This window comes from Xylaria bambusicola (assembly GCF_022495145.1).
Source record: "Xylaria bambusicola strain CBS 139988 unplaced genomic scaffold F5B22scaffold_33, whole genome shotgun sequence".
NCBI lineage: Eukaryota > Fungi > Ascomycota > Sordariomycetes > Xylariales > Xylariaceae > Xylaria > Xylaria bambusicola.
The window spans coordinates 249,113-263,758 of NW_025953586.1; the positions used below are offsets into that span (position 1 = coordinate 249,113).

The window sequence follows — 14,646 nt, forward strand, 5'->3', positions numbered from 1 at the left end:
TCTTTTACTTAAGTGATATCTATCCTTCAGATGGGATATGGGATATCTATCACTTAGACAAGAGGTAAGTGGCCTTGTACGACTAATCCTAGTCAGAGAGGCCAACTATTAGCTTGATGATATAGCTCACAACTTCCCTGGGAATATCCCTTGTCAGATGTTGTGTGCTAGGTACTACTATGCGTTTTTTTCGAGTCAAGACACATCATGTACACCGCCTACAAGCAATGTATGTGACAGATATCTTGTCACACCTCGACTCTCGCTGTGCGCATCCGCATCCCATAATCAGTGACGATGTTTGGGTAGCGTGTACAAAGCAAAGGGCTTGGAAGCGCAGCCCAGCCAATTCGTCGACGCACCTAAGCCCGCCAATACCAGTATCCTCTCGATCCATCAGCCCATTCGTGGCTTGGCTTTCGGGCGATCGCTCATGGCAAATCAGGACAGTGCGGAGTGTCTTCCGAGGGGGCAGTTGCCGGCATCTATCGAGTATCGAGGTGAAGGAGGGCGAGATTTCATCATCGTCAAATCTGTTGCAGGCGAGGCGAGGTAGTACTTACGTCTACTGTGTAGGTAGCACTGTTACTCCAAGAGCACCGAATCATCATCCCGACAGTCGATCTATCAGCCACAAAACGACGTTGTCTCTTTTTTGTCATTGCCGCTGGGTATTGATTACGTGCAGATGAGTGGTTAGACCTACATAGCTGCTGCAATACAAGGCGAAATGAGTAGGTAGGTACCCACGCTCATATAACCACCATACTACATCTAGAACGCAATACACACTCAATTTCGGCGTATCAGTGGCTATGAACATACTTGGCGGCCTGCGCCTCAACGCATATCTCCCATCTCCCCGCAGTGTTGTTGTCTGAGTGGTTACTTATACCTACTTATGTACTCTATCCGGCCTGTGCTCGTCGTCTAGTCTAGAGACAGTTGTAAGTATGCGGAGTGTATACATACCTAGTACTGATGTGGCATGAGTGATACGGTAGGTAGGTATACTATGTAGTAATAAAATACTCGAGCGTGGGTGAGTTCGGTTGAGTACCGAGCCGTCCGTTAGGCTGTGTAGGTAGTGTAGGTATGGACAAAGAGACTTCTAGATGAAGGGGCTCGTGGTTTCAGGCCCCTTGCTATTCCACCTGACCTAGTGGGACCTGGGGTGATTCAAGTTCGGAAGATACCAGGCTCGGTCAAGTCTCCAGGTGCTATGCTTCATACAGACCTACCCAAACATATATGTAGACGTCAGTGTCAGGAAAGTTGGCCTTGCATATCTACTTAGCATGTTATACATATGTCTGTGCACTTACTTGGTAGATAATTGGCTGGTGTGGCCGTAGCACTTTGAGTTTCAAAAGTTGTCAGGCACCTACCTAGACAATATGTGCCTTCGATAAGTAAGTGTGTATGTAAGCATATGCACCATATTCACGAATTTTGCTCGTATATCTAGGTGACCTGATGGCTCAGACGCTTATCCCATCCATCACCCAAAGCGGAGAAAATGAAGCATCTCCAGTGTGTAGCCTTGTAAGTAAGGTAATCTCTATGGCATCCCGGAAAAGCGGCACGTGGAGAGACTATGCCAAGAACGAATAACCGGGACGCGCAACGGGCTGCCTCTCGCGCCGCTTCATGCAGCCCAATCTTGAGCAACTCTTCGGTAACTCCGGTGTGTCCACTCGGAAGCCGGGACTCGGCAGCAAGCCTCGTCAACCTACGCATCCATGGAATATGGAATCTTCTCTAGAGAGGAGCTCAAGTTGGTCGTGGTGTCGGAGAATCAACGACATTCTTTGATAATGAAGAAAAACCGTCGGGTTGGCTACTTAGTCAGTCGCTTTAGGCGGCTTCCGAATTCATACTTGGCGAATCAGAGTTCGTTCAGTACAAGTATAGATTTAAGCTTACACGTTTGTAGTATGGCTAGCTACCTAAGGTTAGATACCTAGTATCTTCGCGTGCACTGCAAGGGCCTAAAATTTGGTTTTACTAGCACAAGAGATAGAATTCCCAAATCGAAGGTTAGGATCTGTCTTAATACATACTACCTACCGAGTAGTAGTACATCCTATCCCCGACCCTGGGCACGGCTTCTACTTAATTAGAACGTTTTTTTTTTCTTTTCTTTATATGAAAATTTTAACAAGCAGCAGCTCTGACAGGTGACGGGATCGTCGAGCCGACCCGTTTGAGAGTTAACTCAATGTGCATCTTCGGTGCTAAGGATGCAACCTGCACAGTCCTTTATCGTAAATTCCCGAAGAACCTACATATTCGACTACTGTACTTGTACGCGTAGTCGATGTTGAACTGCAGATGTCAGGACGTATGGTACCATTCGCTCAACAGGAATCAGTAACTGCTCTTCGTGCTCAGGCACGTCTTCTCGGTAGAAATCAGTGTGCGAGCTAAAGGGAATAAGTAACTGGTAAGGGAAGGTCGCTAACGCTTTGGTTGCCCTACTTGCATTAGATTCATCGCAAGCTAACTGTCCCAGCTTGCTAACTGCCGTCAAGAGTTTACCTACTAGTAATTCATTTACACTTGGATGTAGTGCTTTCTATCGACGAGTCAGATGATGAGATGAACCCCCGAGCGACGATACCTACAGTAGGTAGATCCCTTAGGTGTCCAGAACCCTATTCTGCCCTATGTACCTACCTATCTACTTAGTAAGGTGCTATGATGATGTCATCGAGTCTCTGGCCTGCTCGGTAAGTAAATTTAGACAAAGTTACAGTCTAAAATACAGTGTCAATGATTATTATTTACTGTATCAGGGTCCCTTATCTTATCGCCAAATTCAAGGTCGAGATGTTGAATAAGAGAAAAATATACCAAGTATCGCAACTTTGCCTGGCGCCAATAATGCAGATAGGGACAAATTACTACTCCGGTAGCAGGAAAATATCTATCTAGTACATAGCTCGATTGCATAATGCAATCCAATCTCATCATAATCACATGACGATGCTGGTTTGATTATGTACCTGTATCCTCACCTCGCCCATGTCTCTCTATCACGAGACAGCTGACATTCTGTCGGCGCCAGCCTCGAGCGGCAGTCTGAAATCCCGTCTGTTCAGTAACAAGAGCAAACAGCAACTGAAATCGCCTCCGCAACAGATCTACGCCCTGGCCTCGGAAACCTGCAAATGGAGCGCCGTGCTAAAGGAGATTATAGACAACTCGGAGCTGCTCCGTCATGAGCGCAAGGTATGTATGTTCAAATCCAAATATACGGAGTGTAAATGAAATCTCACCAGTTCTTTCATAGCTTACGCCTATACTTGCCCTCCTACTTGTCCACGATTTCCTCTTGTCGCGGAAGGGTATCGCGCTTCCCGCCTCACATGGCTTGAGAGCGGCCGTGGAGCGTCACAAGGCTCGCCTGACATCAGAGTTAACGCGGGCCCGGCTACGGAGGAAAGCAGCGTCTATTGACGCGCTGCGCGAGCTAGTCACTATCGAGTCGCTCGGCGAAGCTGGGCTATATCCTCGCTGGGTCAGGGTGAACACCTTGAAAGCGACGTTGCAAGAGCAGCTGGACACGACATTCAAGGATTTCACACGGGTTTCGAGCGTGAGAGACGTCATCGCCGCTTCGACGACAGGGAAGTTGCTCTACGTTGACGAGCATGTGCCGAACCTATTGGCTCTCTCGCCCACCTTCGAAATCACCAAGACGCACGCTTACACTTCGGGCGCCATCATCCTGCAGGACAAAGCCTCGTGCTTCCCAGCATACCTACTAGACCCGCGGCCCGAAGATGGGGATGTCATTGACTCGTGCTCGGCCCCGGGGAACAAGACGACCCATGTCGCGGCCATCGTGAAGTCGCGGATTTCCGCGCATGAAAAACGTCCGCGGAAGGTGTACGCCTTTGAGAAAGACCAGCACCGCGCGCGCACGCTAGACAAAATGGTGCACCTAGCAGGTGCGCAGGAAATCACGAAGATGAGCCCGGGACAAGATTTTCTAAAAGTCGATCCCGATGCGCCCGCGTACAAAAACGTCGGCGCTCTACTCTTAGACCCCAGCTGTTCCGGCAGCGGGATCGTCGGCAGAGACACCATGCCGACGATCCATCTTCCCGAGCAGCAACCAGGCGCGAAACAAAAGCAAACAGCACCAACGAAGAACAAGAACGGCAAGCGGAAGCGAGAAGAAGAAAATGATGATACCCAAGAAGACCGGCGGCAGAAACAGAAGCAGATCCTTGTCGACGACGACGGACAGGAACTGGTGGTGTCTTCCGAGAAAGAGATGAAAGCCCGCCTCGAAGCGCTCTCGTCGTTCCAGCTGACTCTCCTCCTGCACGCGTTTTCATTCCCCGCGGCCCGACGCGTAACGTATTCCACGTGCTCCGTCCACGCCGAAGAGAACGAGCACGTCGTGCTGAAGGCGCTACAGTCCGATATCGCGCTGGAACGGGGCTGGCGGATCATGAAGCGGGATACGCAGGTGGAAGGCATGCGGAGCTGGCCTGTCCGCGGATCCCTCGAGGCCAGTCGCGGAGACGAAGAGGTCGCCGAGGCGTGCATCCGCTCGTATAAAGATGACGGGAGGGGCGTCATGGGGTTCTTCGTCGCTGGGTTTGTGAGAGATGCTGGAGATACAACGAATGGGAATACCCCCGAGGTCAAAGGGGCGAAGAAGAAGCTTCGAGGCTCGGGGATACCACATGTCACCGCACAGAATGGCTTAGGGGCTAGCGAAACCGAAAGCGACGCCGGCGAACCCGATGGAGAAAATGATGGTGATGATGATGAATGGGGCGGCTTTGCTGATTAAATATTCTGCGCGTAGCGATCTAGGTTAATTATCTAGCTGGCTATCTATCTACTTACATACCCTACGCACATACAAATACCACTACTGACGCCTTGAGAGAAGACCCAGTAGTATCCATATATTCCCCTAAACTCCAAGGCTCACAGTCCTGTATGAACCCTGTGAAAATAGGTAGCAGAGGATAGTGCTAGATCGTCCATCTCCTTCGTCATTTCGTTCGAGTGGGTATGAGTTACGCAGCGAGTAAGTAAGTAAAGGACTCGATAGATACCTACTTAGCTAGTGTTGCCGAGCGATGTCCCAGAACGATCTGGTAGTAATGAGTATTCATATATACGCCTGACATGCGAAGCGTATAAAACCTGTGAAGATGAGTAGTTAGGTAGTAGAGATTGGGAGAGCAGAGGATACCTAGTTCTAGAATGTCCCATCTCCCTGCTTATTTTCGTTCGAGTGGGTAGGTATGATTCGACATAGTTGAAGGGAGTCGATAGATAGTGGCAAGCAAAGTCTTTGCAATAAAGTAGATAATAGCACACTCGCTGTATATTAGTGTAAGTCATTCATCACACACCTAAAGAGACGAAATCCCCAGAGTCTATCTACACCACACTTTCTCTCTATGAGAATTTATCATATCTATCAAGCACTGCGAAAACGATGAAGCCATAGAAGAAGAAAGAAGCGCATCGCTGTAGGTCTTTTCATTGTATGTTTATAGACCCGATGATCCCGAAGGATCCTCCTAAACGCCCCTGCTGAATAACTAATTAAGCAGCCCGTGACATTTAAAGGTAGGTAGGTAGGTAGGTAGGTATATAGGTAGATATGTATATACATGTGTATATATATATATATATATAGCGGCTGGTTTTACATAATAACGATAAAGGAGTAAATACCTACTTACCTACCTATCTACCTCCTTAGGTGTATTTCACTCACTCATATAGATATCTAGATCATGAACAAAGAAAATGATGAAATTAATTAATTAAATTACTTATTTACTTTCGTCCACAAGTCTTTCTAATTTTATTGATGTTCTTTATAGGGTATTTGATGATGTATGCGGATGACATGGTATACATACATACATACATACTAACGCTCATATCGAAATGATATGAAGAGGGAGAGAATCTTATTAGAATATTCTTCTACATGTGACACATAGCCAACAATAGAATAGAATACCAATATTACCTATCCGCTACTAATATGCCATGTTCTTTACTAGATTTTCATGAGCAAAAACAATTTTGCACCAGATAACAAACACATCAATCTTAGACACTTACAACTTCAGTGTACATGGAACGGAGCATCACATAATCTCACCAAAAGCAAGAAGTCATATACCATGAACATAGGCCTTGTATTCAGAGCCCATAGATCGAATCAAAGAATATACAAACGAAGCGAATCGAAGACAATCACTTGCCTCCCTGCCCTACCCTGCCTTCTCTCCTTGCTATACCCAAACGCTCAACTAATCAATCAATCCACTTTCACAACGCAAAACCCCGCAAAAAATTCCAAGTGGTTAAGAATACCTCAAGCAAATTTCCCCTTTCGCTAACGTATGCACACTTTTATCTTGTTGCAGGTGTATCTGTTTCGTAAGCCTTCGTAAAATTTGTGCGCCGTCTTTGAAAATGAAAAAACCTAGGGAAAAACTTTGCTATTTCCCTTTCCCTATAAACCCTTTGTATACACGAAGATGAGAGAATATTTCTCACAAAGTAAAGCTGGAAGAAATAATCCTCCTAGACTTAGCGGCGAGCGGCGAAGCTGCCGAGATGTCGGGCAGCGTGACCGTGCGAGTGCTTGGGCGCACGTCGGTGTAAGCCCTGTGTAGGCTCGGGCGCGGGAACAGTGGTGGTCAGTGTGACGGTGACGATATCCCAGATGGTCTTGATTTCGGGGTAGCTGCCGGGTGTGTCGGTGTCAGCGGCGGGCGTAGCGGCGGGCGTGGTAGCGGGGGTTTCAACGGCAGCCACTGAGGTGCTTGAAGACTCGATGAAAGCGCCGCCAGGAGCACTCTTCGTAGCTTCGGCCTCAACAGTAGACGAAGCCTCGTGTTCCTTGTAAGTGGCAGTGCTAGCAGCCTCAGTCTCGGCAGGGCTAGAGGATACAGGGGTAGCGTCGGCGGCTTGAGAGGATGAAGCCTTAGAGGCAGTAGGGGGATCGACAGAGCCACCGCTGACGCCTCCCTTACCCCAACCAGTAACGACTTTACCAACTACAGGAAGATCGGTGAGGACTTGGCCAGCGTTCAAGATGTTACCGAAGTTGGGCTTGATCTTGCAGTTCTTGTTGTCGTTAAGACCACCGGGGATCTGAGGGCACTGGTCCATACCAGCGTCACCGGCATCGCAAGTGTCGATGATGGTTTGCAGAGTGTTCGTCTCCCATCCAGCAATGAAGTCAGCGTGAGAACTGTAGCCTGTAGCATCACCGTTGGAGAGAACGAAAGGCTGGTTCTTTCCATCAGGGGTCCAGAGGTCATCGAAGAGAGGAGTGTTCCAGTAGACCTCGATGAACATGTGGGGGACGTGTTTGGTACCAGCAGGGCAGTTCTGCTTGAAACCCTCATTGTGAGGCCACAGCATGTTTCCCTTGTGGTTATCCAAACCGGCGGTTTCGTTGTAGCACGAGGGGAAGTGAATATCTTGACGGAGAGGCGAGGCGTAGCCATCGCAAGGGTACAGAGGGAAACCGGCACCAGAGCCCTTGTTGTTAGGATCAACCATGCCAGCAGTAGATCCGTCCGAGTTGACGGGGTATGAAGCGGGGTTGTAGCTTGACCTGGGGCACGTCCATTGCACAGGGTTGATGGGCACGCCATTATCGGGATCAAGATTCAGGGCGCCACCAGACTTGGGGGCCGCTCTCGTGTTCGCGTCACCGACCAACATCTTCAGACCAGGGGGGAAAGCCACGATCTCGTCATCGGTTGCCTCAAAAAAGTAGTACACGTTCATGTAGAATAGAGGAACCTTTTGGAAGGTACCGTTTTTGGGGTCCTGGAAGAAGAGGGCAGGAACCCAGTAGTTGCTCTTATCGTTCTTGATCTTAGCAGTAGTGCAATCAGAGTCCAACAGCTGGTTTCCCTCGACAGTGGCACCAAAGTTGCTTCCTCCCATAATGCTGTGGTAGTGGCTGGACTGAATACCGGGGCTGACGACGGGATCCATGGGTCCCTCGGTCAAGAAGCCATCGCCATCGAATCGAAGAACAGCAAAAGTACGCCCGCTTTTGGCAGCCGAAGACAGGGTAGCCAAGGTGGCCAATGCAGTAGCGGTAGTGAATCTCATTTTTTTTCTTTCTCCACGTCTTGTGGTTAGTGTTTGTTGGTGTTTGCGTTTAAGGAAGACCTTGTTGGAAGAATGTGCCGAAGAGGCAGATGTTAAGCAATGGTCTCCAAAGAATGGAAGGGTTGGGTTGTTCTCGTGTAAAAGCTGATACCGGAGCAGCGCTGAGGAATGGAAAATGTCCTGACAGAAAAGGCCAAACTATGTAATGGCAAAAGATGGCTGGATATGAATTCAGAGTCTGGAGGACTTGTCAGGGAAAGTGGCTCGCCACTATAATGAATGGACCAAACAAAGAATGTTTTGAGGTTGAATGAATGGAGGGCTGAGCCGGCAGAGCACGGAAAGATTGAACAGAGAAAGGATTGTAAAAGGCAACGCGCCTAACACACAACGAATCTTCACGAGGGAGATGAGATGGAGGGAGAAGAAAGGGAAGGCAGGGTCCTGAGGCTGGGAACACGAACGAAGTAATATACCAAGGTCTGCTAAGGCTAGGTAGTGCCTGGTCACATCCCACCCCCTCCCTCTGCCCCTGCTAAGAACCCAGGTACCTTTATAGACGCCATAGACTAGACCTCACTGAGCAGACAAGGTACTTACATTAGCAGGGGCGGATGGGGTCGAGCAGGGGTCGATGGGCCATCTGGTTGGGATCGAGAATGTGACCGGGGCCCGTAAGCCGGATTTGCGCTCCACCTGGCAGGGCAGAAGCGCCGCTCACGCAAGCCACGATGGGACTTTGGCGGATAGTGCTGTCAGGCACAAAAGCCAGGACAGCCCCTGGAATCTGTTGACTTGCCTGCATTGGAGGAGGTCGGCACAGTACTTGATTACGTGTTACTACTTAGTACATATGTAGGTAGCATGGACAGATAGGTATGGAGGGCGATATGCAAGGGCGAGAGAAGTACCACCCTGTGTCCTTGATTGTCTTGATTTCTTGCTTCTGTCTTCACATCAGCCTCCATTTTGAGGATTTGACGACTACCTGTTCCGGTCTCGTGTGCTTGAAAAGAGAGAGGGAGGTGGAGAGAAAAAAGGTGGGCAGATGGTTAGCTGGCGATTGTGCGTGGGATTGGACGAACAGCAGGGAAGTACCCCAAATTCACACCACACTACCTACTTAAGCACGGAGTTAGACCTCACCGCATGATGACCGCGAGCGAGCATTACACAGCAAGAAAGCTTGCATCGACACAAGTGAAAATCAAGTTGCCAACCTCTCTTTGCTGTCACCGTGTCACCGTCACTGGAGCACCTGACAAAGCCGGTTGCGAGAAATCAGGGCACAAGAGCCAAGTGTAGGCACGTATGCCATTACCACAGTTACTGGCAAACTGGCAACCGGGCAATGCTACACCAACCAGAACCAACAAGGATGAATAGAGAACTCATGAACATGATGATGAACACACACACAATATGACTTGGGGTCAATAGGAGTCGATGGCGGAGGTGTGGGTATGTGGCGTAATCTGAGACAGCGGGCTTACGCGACCTACCAGATTCTTTTCTAGCTCGGTGGATTGGCGAGCCCATTCCAGGCGGGAGGATCACCAATTCACTAAATACAGGTACGCGTCCATGGCACCTCCTTAGTCTAGCAAGTAGCCGCCGCTAGAACTTTCCACTACCACGGACATTGTTACCATTAAATCCTCCTTACATAAGTACATATTAGGTAGTACTTACTCACTTAACATACAGTAAGAGTCTGCCGATTTAGACTACACAGTTAGGCATTTGAAGTCACATGTGAGAGTAAGTATATTGGTAGACGACGTGTTGCGATAAGCCGCTGGATAGATGCCAACAACAGGGAGCCTTGGAAGGTACACGTGGGTAAACTATTTTACCTTCTATTTCGCCATTTGAAACAGATGTCAATGTGTCCAACCAATCAAGGCCATCTGTTGCCCTGGGCCCCGGCCAGTTCAACCCGGCGCCAAAATGAACAAAAAAGCTGCAAGGTACGCTACATCACCCCTACTTTTACTTACTTAAGTGCAATGCAGCCAAAGCGGACAGCTGGACGCAAGGTACGGGCAGTACGGGTACGATATCCCTGTCGATAGTCATGACAGTGCTAAGTACCCTGACCATAACCCCTGAGATGATCGTTAGTGTGTACCCCACTGATAGAATTAGAATCATTGATCTTCGCCTTTGTTTCTACGACATCCTCCGTAATTGTAGGTAATTCATGCAAATCACATGTGGACAAACGGTTAATACTACATTACTACTACTACTAGCAATATGAGGTGTACACAAGTGGAAGCTTAATTGAGCCTCATATAACCGTTCCTCACAGCGTGCATCCTGGGTCTATCCTGGGTATCTACAAGCTACCTGTTAAATAGTATATCAGCGTGGCTGTAGCGTGGGCCAAGAGAGGTCAGCCACTCCTCCAGCTCACCATGCAGCATCGTCAGCAAGTTCTACCAATCACCAACACGTCAACCTCCTTTCTCATGATAACCAGTTGCAGCACTAGGTACTGCAGTAATGTCTGGCCTATGGGCTATAGGTAAGCCACAATACCCACGAGAGACGGAAAGAAAAAAAATTGAACAAGGAAGGGGGAAAAAAATATCAGACACATCATGTAAGTCCCCACCCAACTACACACACACACACATTTTCAGTTTGTAAGCATTACTGTGTGCTTGCTGGTCAGTCTGCAAAGTCCGCGTCCTCTTTCCCAAGATACTACGGTAAAGTTACACTGCAGTCTCCTCACGAGCCTGATATCTCTGGCGTTTTTTTTTTTTTTACAACCTACTTACCAAGTAACAAGTCATGATCGAAGTGACCCCAATAAATGCACCAACTTTTTTTCACATTTTCCACCATCATTGGCATCGTTTCCAACTGCCTGCAGCGCTGATCACTGGAACGGGGGGCGATCGATCGGGCCAGGTCCGACTATCACTGGATACTACCTATAAACTACAGTTAGTTAGTTAGGTACAGCAGTTACCTAGTCTAGTGTAAGTAGAGCGAATCGCCCGCGCCGTCAAAGGCCGCCGGTGTTAGCATCCTTGCGCAACTCTTTGTGCGCCACCCACGAAAGAATAAACGTTGGAAAGGGGGAAAAAAATCTTGGAATGGCTGGAAGATCTTTTTGCCCCTGAAGAGGTAGGATCTGCTAAGGCTTGGCTGGGCAGAGCTGGGAAACATTCCGAAACGTACTATTTGTGCACGCTAGTCTAGGGTACACAGCACGCAACACGTGTACGTGTAAAGTAGTGCTGTAGCCATCACTTACTATGTACACTAGTCATGTTAGAGAGGAGAGTGAGTTACGTGTACTGAGATCTAGATTAAATAGGTACCTAGATTTTTGCGATTTAGCGTGCTGTCATCTACAGATAGAAATGGCTTTTTGAATCGGCCGTTGACGCGCATTTGATAGTGGGCCAAGTGTCCAGAGCGTAGGTACTGGTAGGATATTCAACTTCAAACACTCCCTCTCTCTCTCTCTTTCGTGACACCGAACCAGATATCTCGCAACCAAACCTACATAGGTAACATGAACCGTGATTATGATTGTGAATGGGAATAGGAATAGGAATATAACTAGGTAGCAGCAAAGTGTACCTCGGCTGTTGTTGCAGGATGAACACTTTTCTCGAGGCTCGTTCATTTTCAACCTTCCCCCCATGCAGGCTCTTCCCGGTCCTTCATCTTGACAACTGGGGCAAATGTTCATTGATCAATTTAAAGCAACATGCCAAGTGGACACGCAAAACTGGTAACTGGGATTACCATGTATTGTCCCGCAAATGAGTCCGACTGTAGGGTACACTACCTACTGTATGAGTGAAAGTAGAGTGCTTACATATCCAAATCTCGATGGGACGTTCACACCAACTACACTACAGCACGCTAACATTATACTGAACCAACCTCCGGGTATCTACCAGTCGCCTCCTCAACTCATGTCTACTTACATAGTAACTAAGTAACACACCACAGACTTACTTCGTAGGTATGTATCCGATAGGAAAGAAGGCTGTAGTACCTATGGAAATATAACCGGCGAAAGCGCTTCCCCCGCACGGTATGCTGCGCCACGGAACACATACCACAACCGCGTGTTTGTATCACGCCGGATGCGCATTATAAACTCGACCAACATGCCACAGCATACTAAGGTTAGCTACCTACTTTTGATAAAAGGATGCGGACAGATGGGACTGTGCACGAAGAGAGAGGGGAAGGGGGCGAGATACGAACCAGGTCCTTGGACCTCGAAAAACCGGGCTCCCAACCTTCGTTCGTTCGTCTCCTGCATGTCTTACTTGTCCGTAGACTTCATCACGCTGTGTGAGTCCGACCTGGTCGATCTTTTGTGTTAGGTAGGTATGTAGGTAGTTCTTCCCCTAAGTACCTAGCTAGTAGGGCATTTTCCACTATTTTTTTTTTCTTTGCGCGCGGCTGCTGATGCGGCGCTCACAGCTCTTCGCCAATCAACAAATTTTTCTTTCAGCTCCAGCAGGACCGTCGTAGCTGTAGGTCTAACTTACCAACGTAGGTACTACCATATGTAGATAGATAGGGGTTTGGCTGGCTGGCTGGCGATGCGCCTGTTGACTTACACTAGGGCGCTGTAAAACCCGGCCGCGGGAATTTCCAATATGGAGGTAGTTTTGGTATTCAACTCTGGTTTATCCAGGTTCACATCCGACCATATTGCCAAGTTTCTCGTCGTATTGTTTTGTTTCGTTACTCTAGACATCGAAAACCAAGGCATCAATCACATCATACGCATACCTAACACAGAAACGGCTTTCCGCCAGCAATGTTATCCAGCCCATCGCAGTAATGCCCGCCTACGCCACAACGTCATCGAGGTTCCCCCCCTCTCCCCCGGCCACCCTCAGCAGTAACCTCCTATCTGCTCCTACCTCATCTCACGCTCAGTAACGTGCCGTAGTCCTACGTGACAAACCCCCCTCCCACACCCAATCGGCTTCCACGCATCTATCCTTGTTTTAATTTCTCGTTACTACAGTAGGTATCACCCCTTTCAATTCGGGAGAAAAAAAAGGGTCACATTTCCCAATCCCCGTTGAAACAGGAACGACTTGTTCTGCACCCGCGGAGCGGCGCGGCGCGCATACATATATGTATGTTACGGTAGTTGTTGAACCCCCCTTGGCGAGATCCCTGGCTTGATAAGAATTGGCAAATTGTCGTACACTACCAGTTCGTGATGAGTATGTGGTAGACATGTGTGAAGAAACCTGTTGTTCTGTTTACGCTGTCAACGGGAGGTAACGTATCATCCCGGTGGCAGAAAGAAAGAAAGAAAGGAAAGGAAAGGGAAACGGCGATCTGTTTGTTTCCTTGCTTTCTTGCTGGTTCGCTTTACGAAATTAGGTAGGTAAGTAGGTAGTCCCTCGTCGACAAAAAACACCCCCGATTACCGGCGACCATCCATGGCGTTGAGGACAAGCAGGTAGACAAGGCTGCTGAAGCGAGCGAACATGACGGAGATATCATAAAGGCTAGTGTCATTTCGAAACGGTAGGTAGTTGGATGAGGCTTTTGCCCAGTGGGAGTGAAGGTCGGTAACTACATAGGTACGCAGGGCTTTCTCGAAGAGAGACAATTCAAATCATTCTCGTATATCATTAAGTATGTATCACGCCATCTAGGCCACTAAGTGAGGAGAAAATGCAGCCAACCTGAAAAATTGTCAGATTGTTGATTCGCATGTGATATTAATGACGGCCCCCCTCATAACATAGGTATGACAAAAAAAAGCCATCGTGAATATATCTGGCGTGGCTAATAGTTAATTTAACTACGTGTAAATTACCGCAACTCGCTATTTTTCGTAGCTTGGAGGCTTTACCTTTTTCTTTTCTTTTGATCGTGGCTAATCATGGCTGAACACGAGGTGATTCAACGGCGCAATTGAGGCGTTGGTAGTCTTGTCTCAGCCAGCCGGACTGTCCCCCTCATATCCGAGGCCAGGATAGGTAAGGACCTCTTACTTTCACGGCTCGTTCATGGGAAAAGTTGACGGACAATCTCAGAGCGATGATGTTTTGATTGATTCTCAAGTTATCATCGGATACCGGAGTGGTTTGGTACGGATCACTTTGCTGTTGTAGTGGGTTGTTCGTACGCAAGGTTCTATGAACCAACAACACATCGAATGAAACCCAGCACAAGTCACCCCGGCGTTTGGCCTGGGTCGATCTTAACAGACAAATATGTACTAACTGTTTACACATAACTGTGGCTCCTGGATTCCCTAGCTTTGATGTATAAAGTAACCGGTACGACGTAATCTTTAGTTAAAAGTGAGTTTGACATGCGCCCATTCAACCATGAGACGGTACCTGCAACTAAAGAAATACGCCAGATCAATGACCACACCTATCCATGGGAAAATCTACATTTCTACAATGTCACATATAAGATATTTAGAATAGGAAATTCTTAGATCGAACCCTCCAAATCGAAGGACCACCCAGCAACGAAGTAGTGAAAATG

The 14,646-nt window shown here is 48.2% G+C and overlaps 2 protein-coding genes across 2 annotated transcripts; one reads left to right on the forward strand and one right to left on the reverse strand.

Moving 5' to 3' along the window:
• The first annotated feature begins 2,935 nt into the window (after positions 1-2,935).
• F5B22DRAFT_293204 (S-adenosyl-L-methionine-dependent methyltransferase) lies at positions 2,936-5,011 on the forward strand. The gene is made up of 2 exons (XM_047970440.1): positions 2,936-3,234; positions 3,296-5,011. The coding sequence occupies exons 1-2, from the start codon at positions 3,028-3,030 to the stop codon at positions 4,811-4,813; spliced, it is 1,725 nt and encodes a 574-aa protein (XP_047829072.1). The 5' UTR covers positions 2,936-3,027; the 3' UTR covers positions 4,814-5,011.
• Positions 5,012-6,171: 1,160 nt separating this feature from the next.
• Positions 6,172-8,674, reverse strand: F5B22DRAFT_614209 (uncharacterized protein). The gene has a single exon (XM_047975453.1). It carries the CDS (start codon positions 8,131-8,133, stop codon positions 6,589-6,591), a length of 1,545 nt encoding a protein of 514 aa, XP_047829073.1. The 5' UTR covers positions 8,134-8,674; the 3' UTR covers positions 6,172-6,588.
• Positions 8,675-14,646: the final 5,972 nt, after the last annotated feature.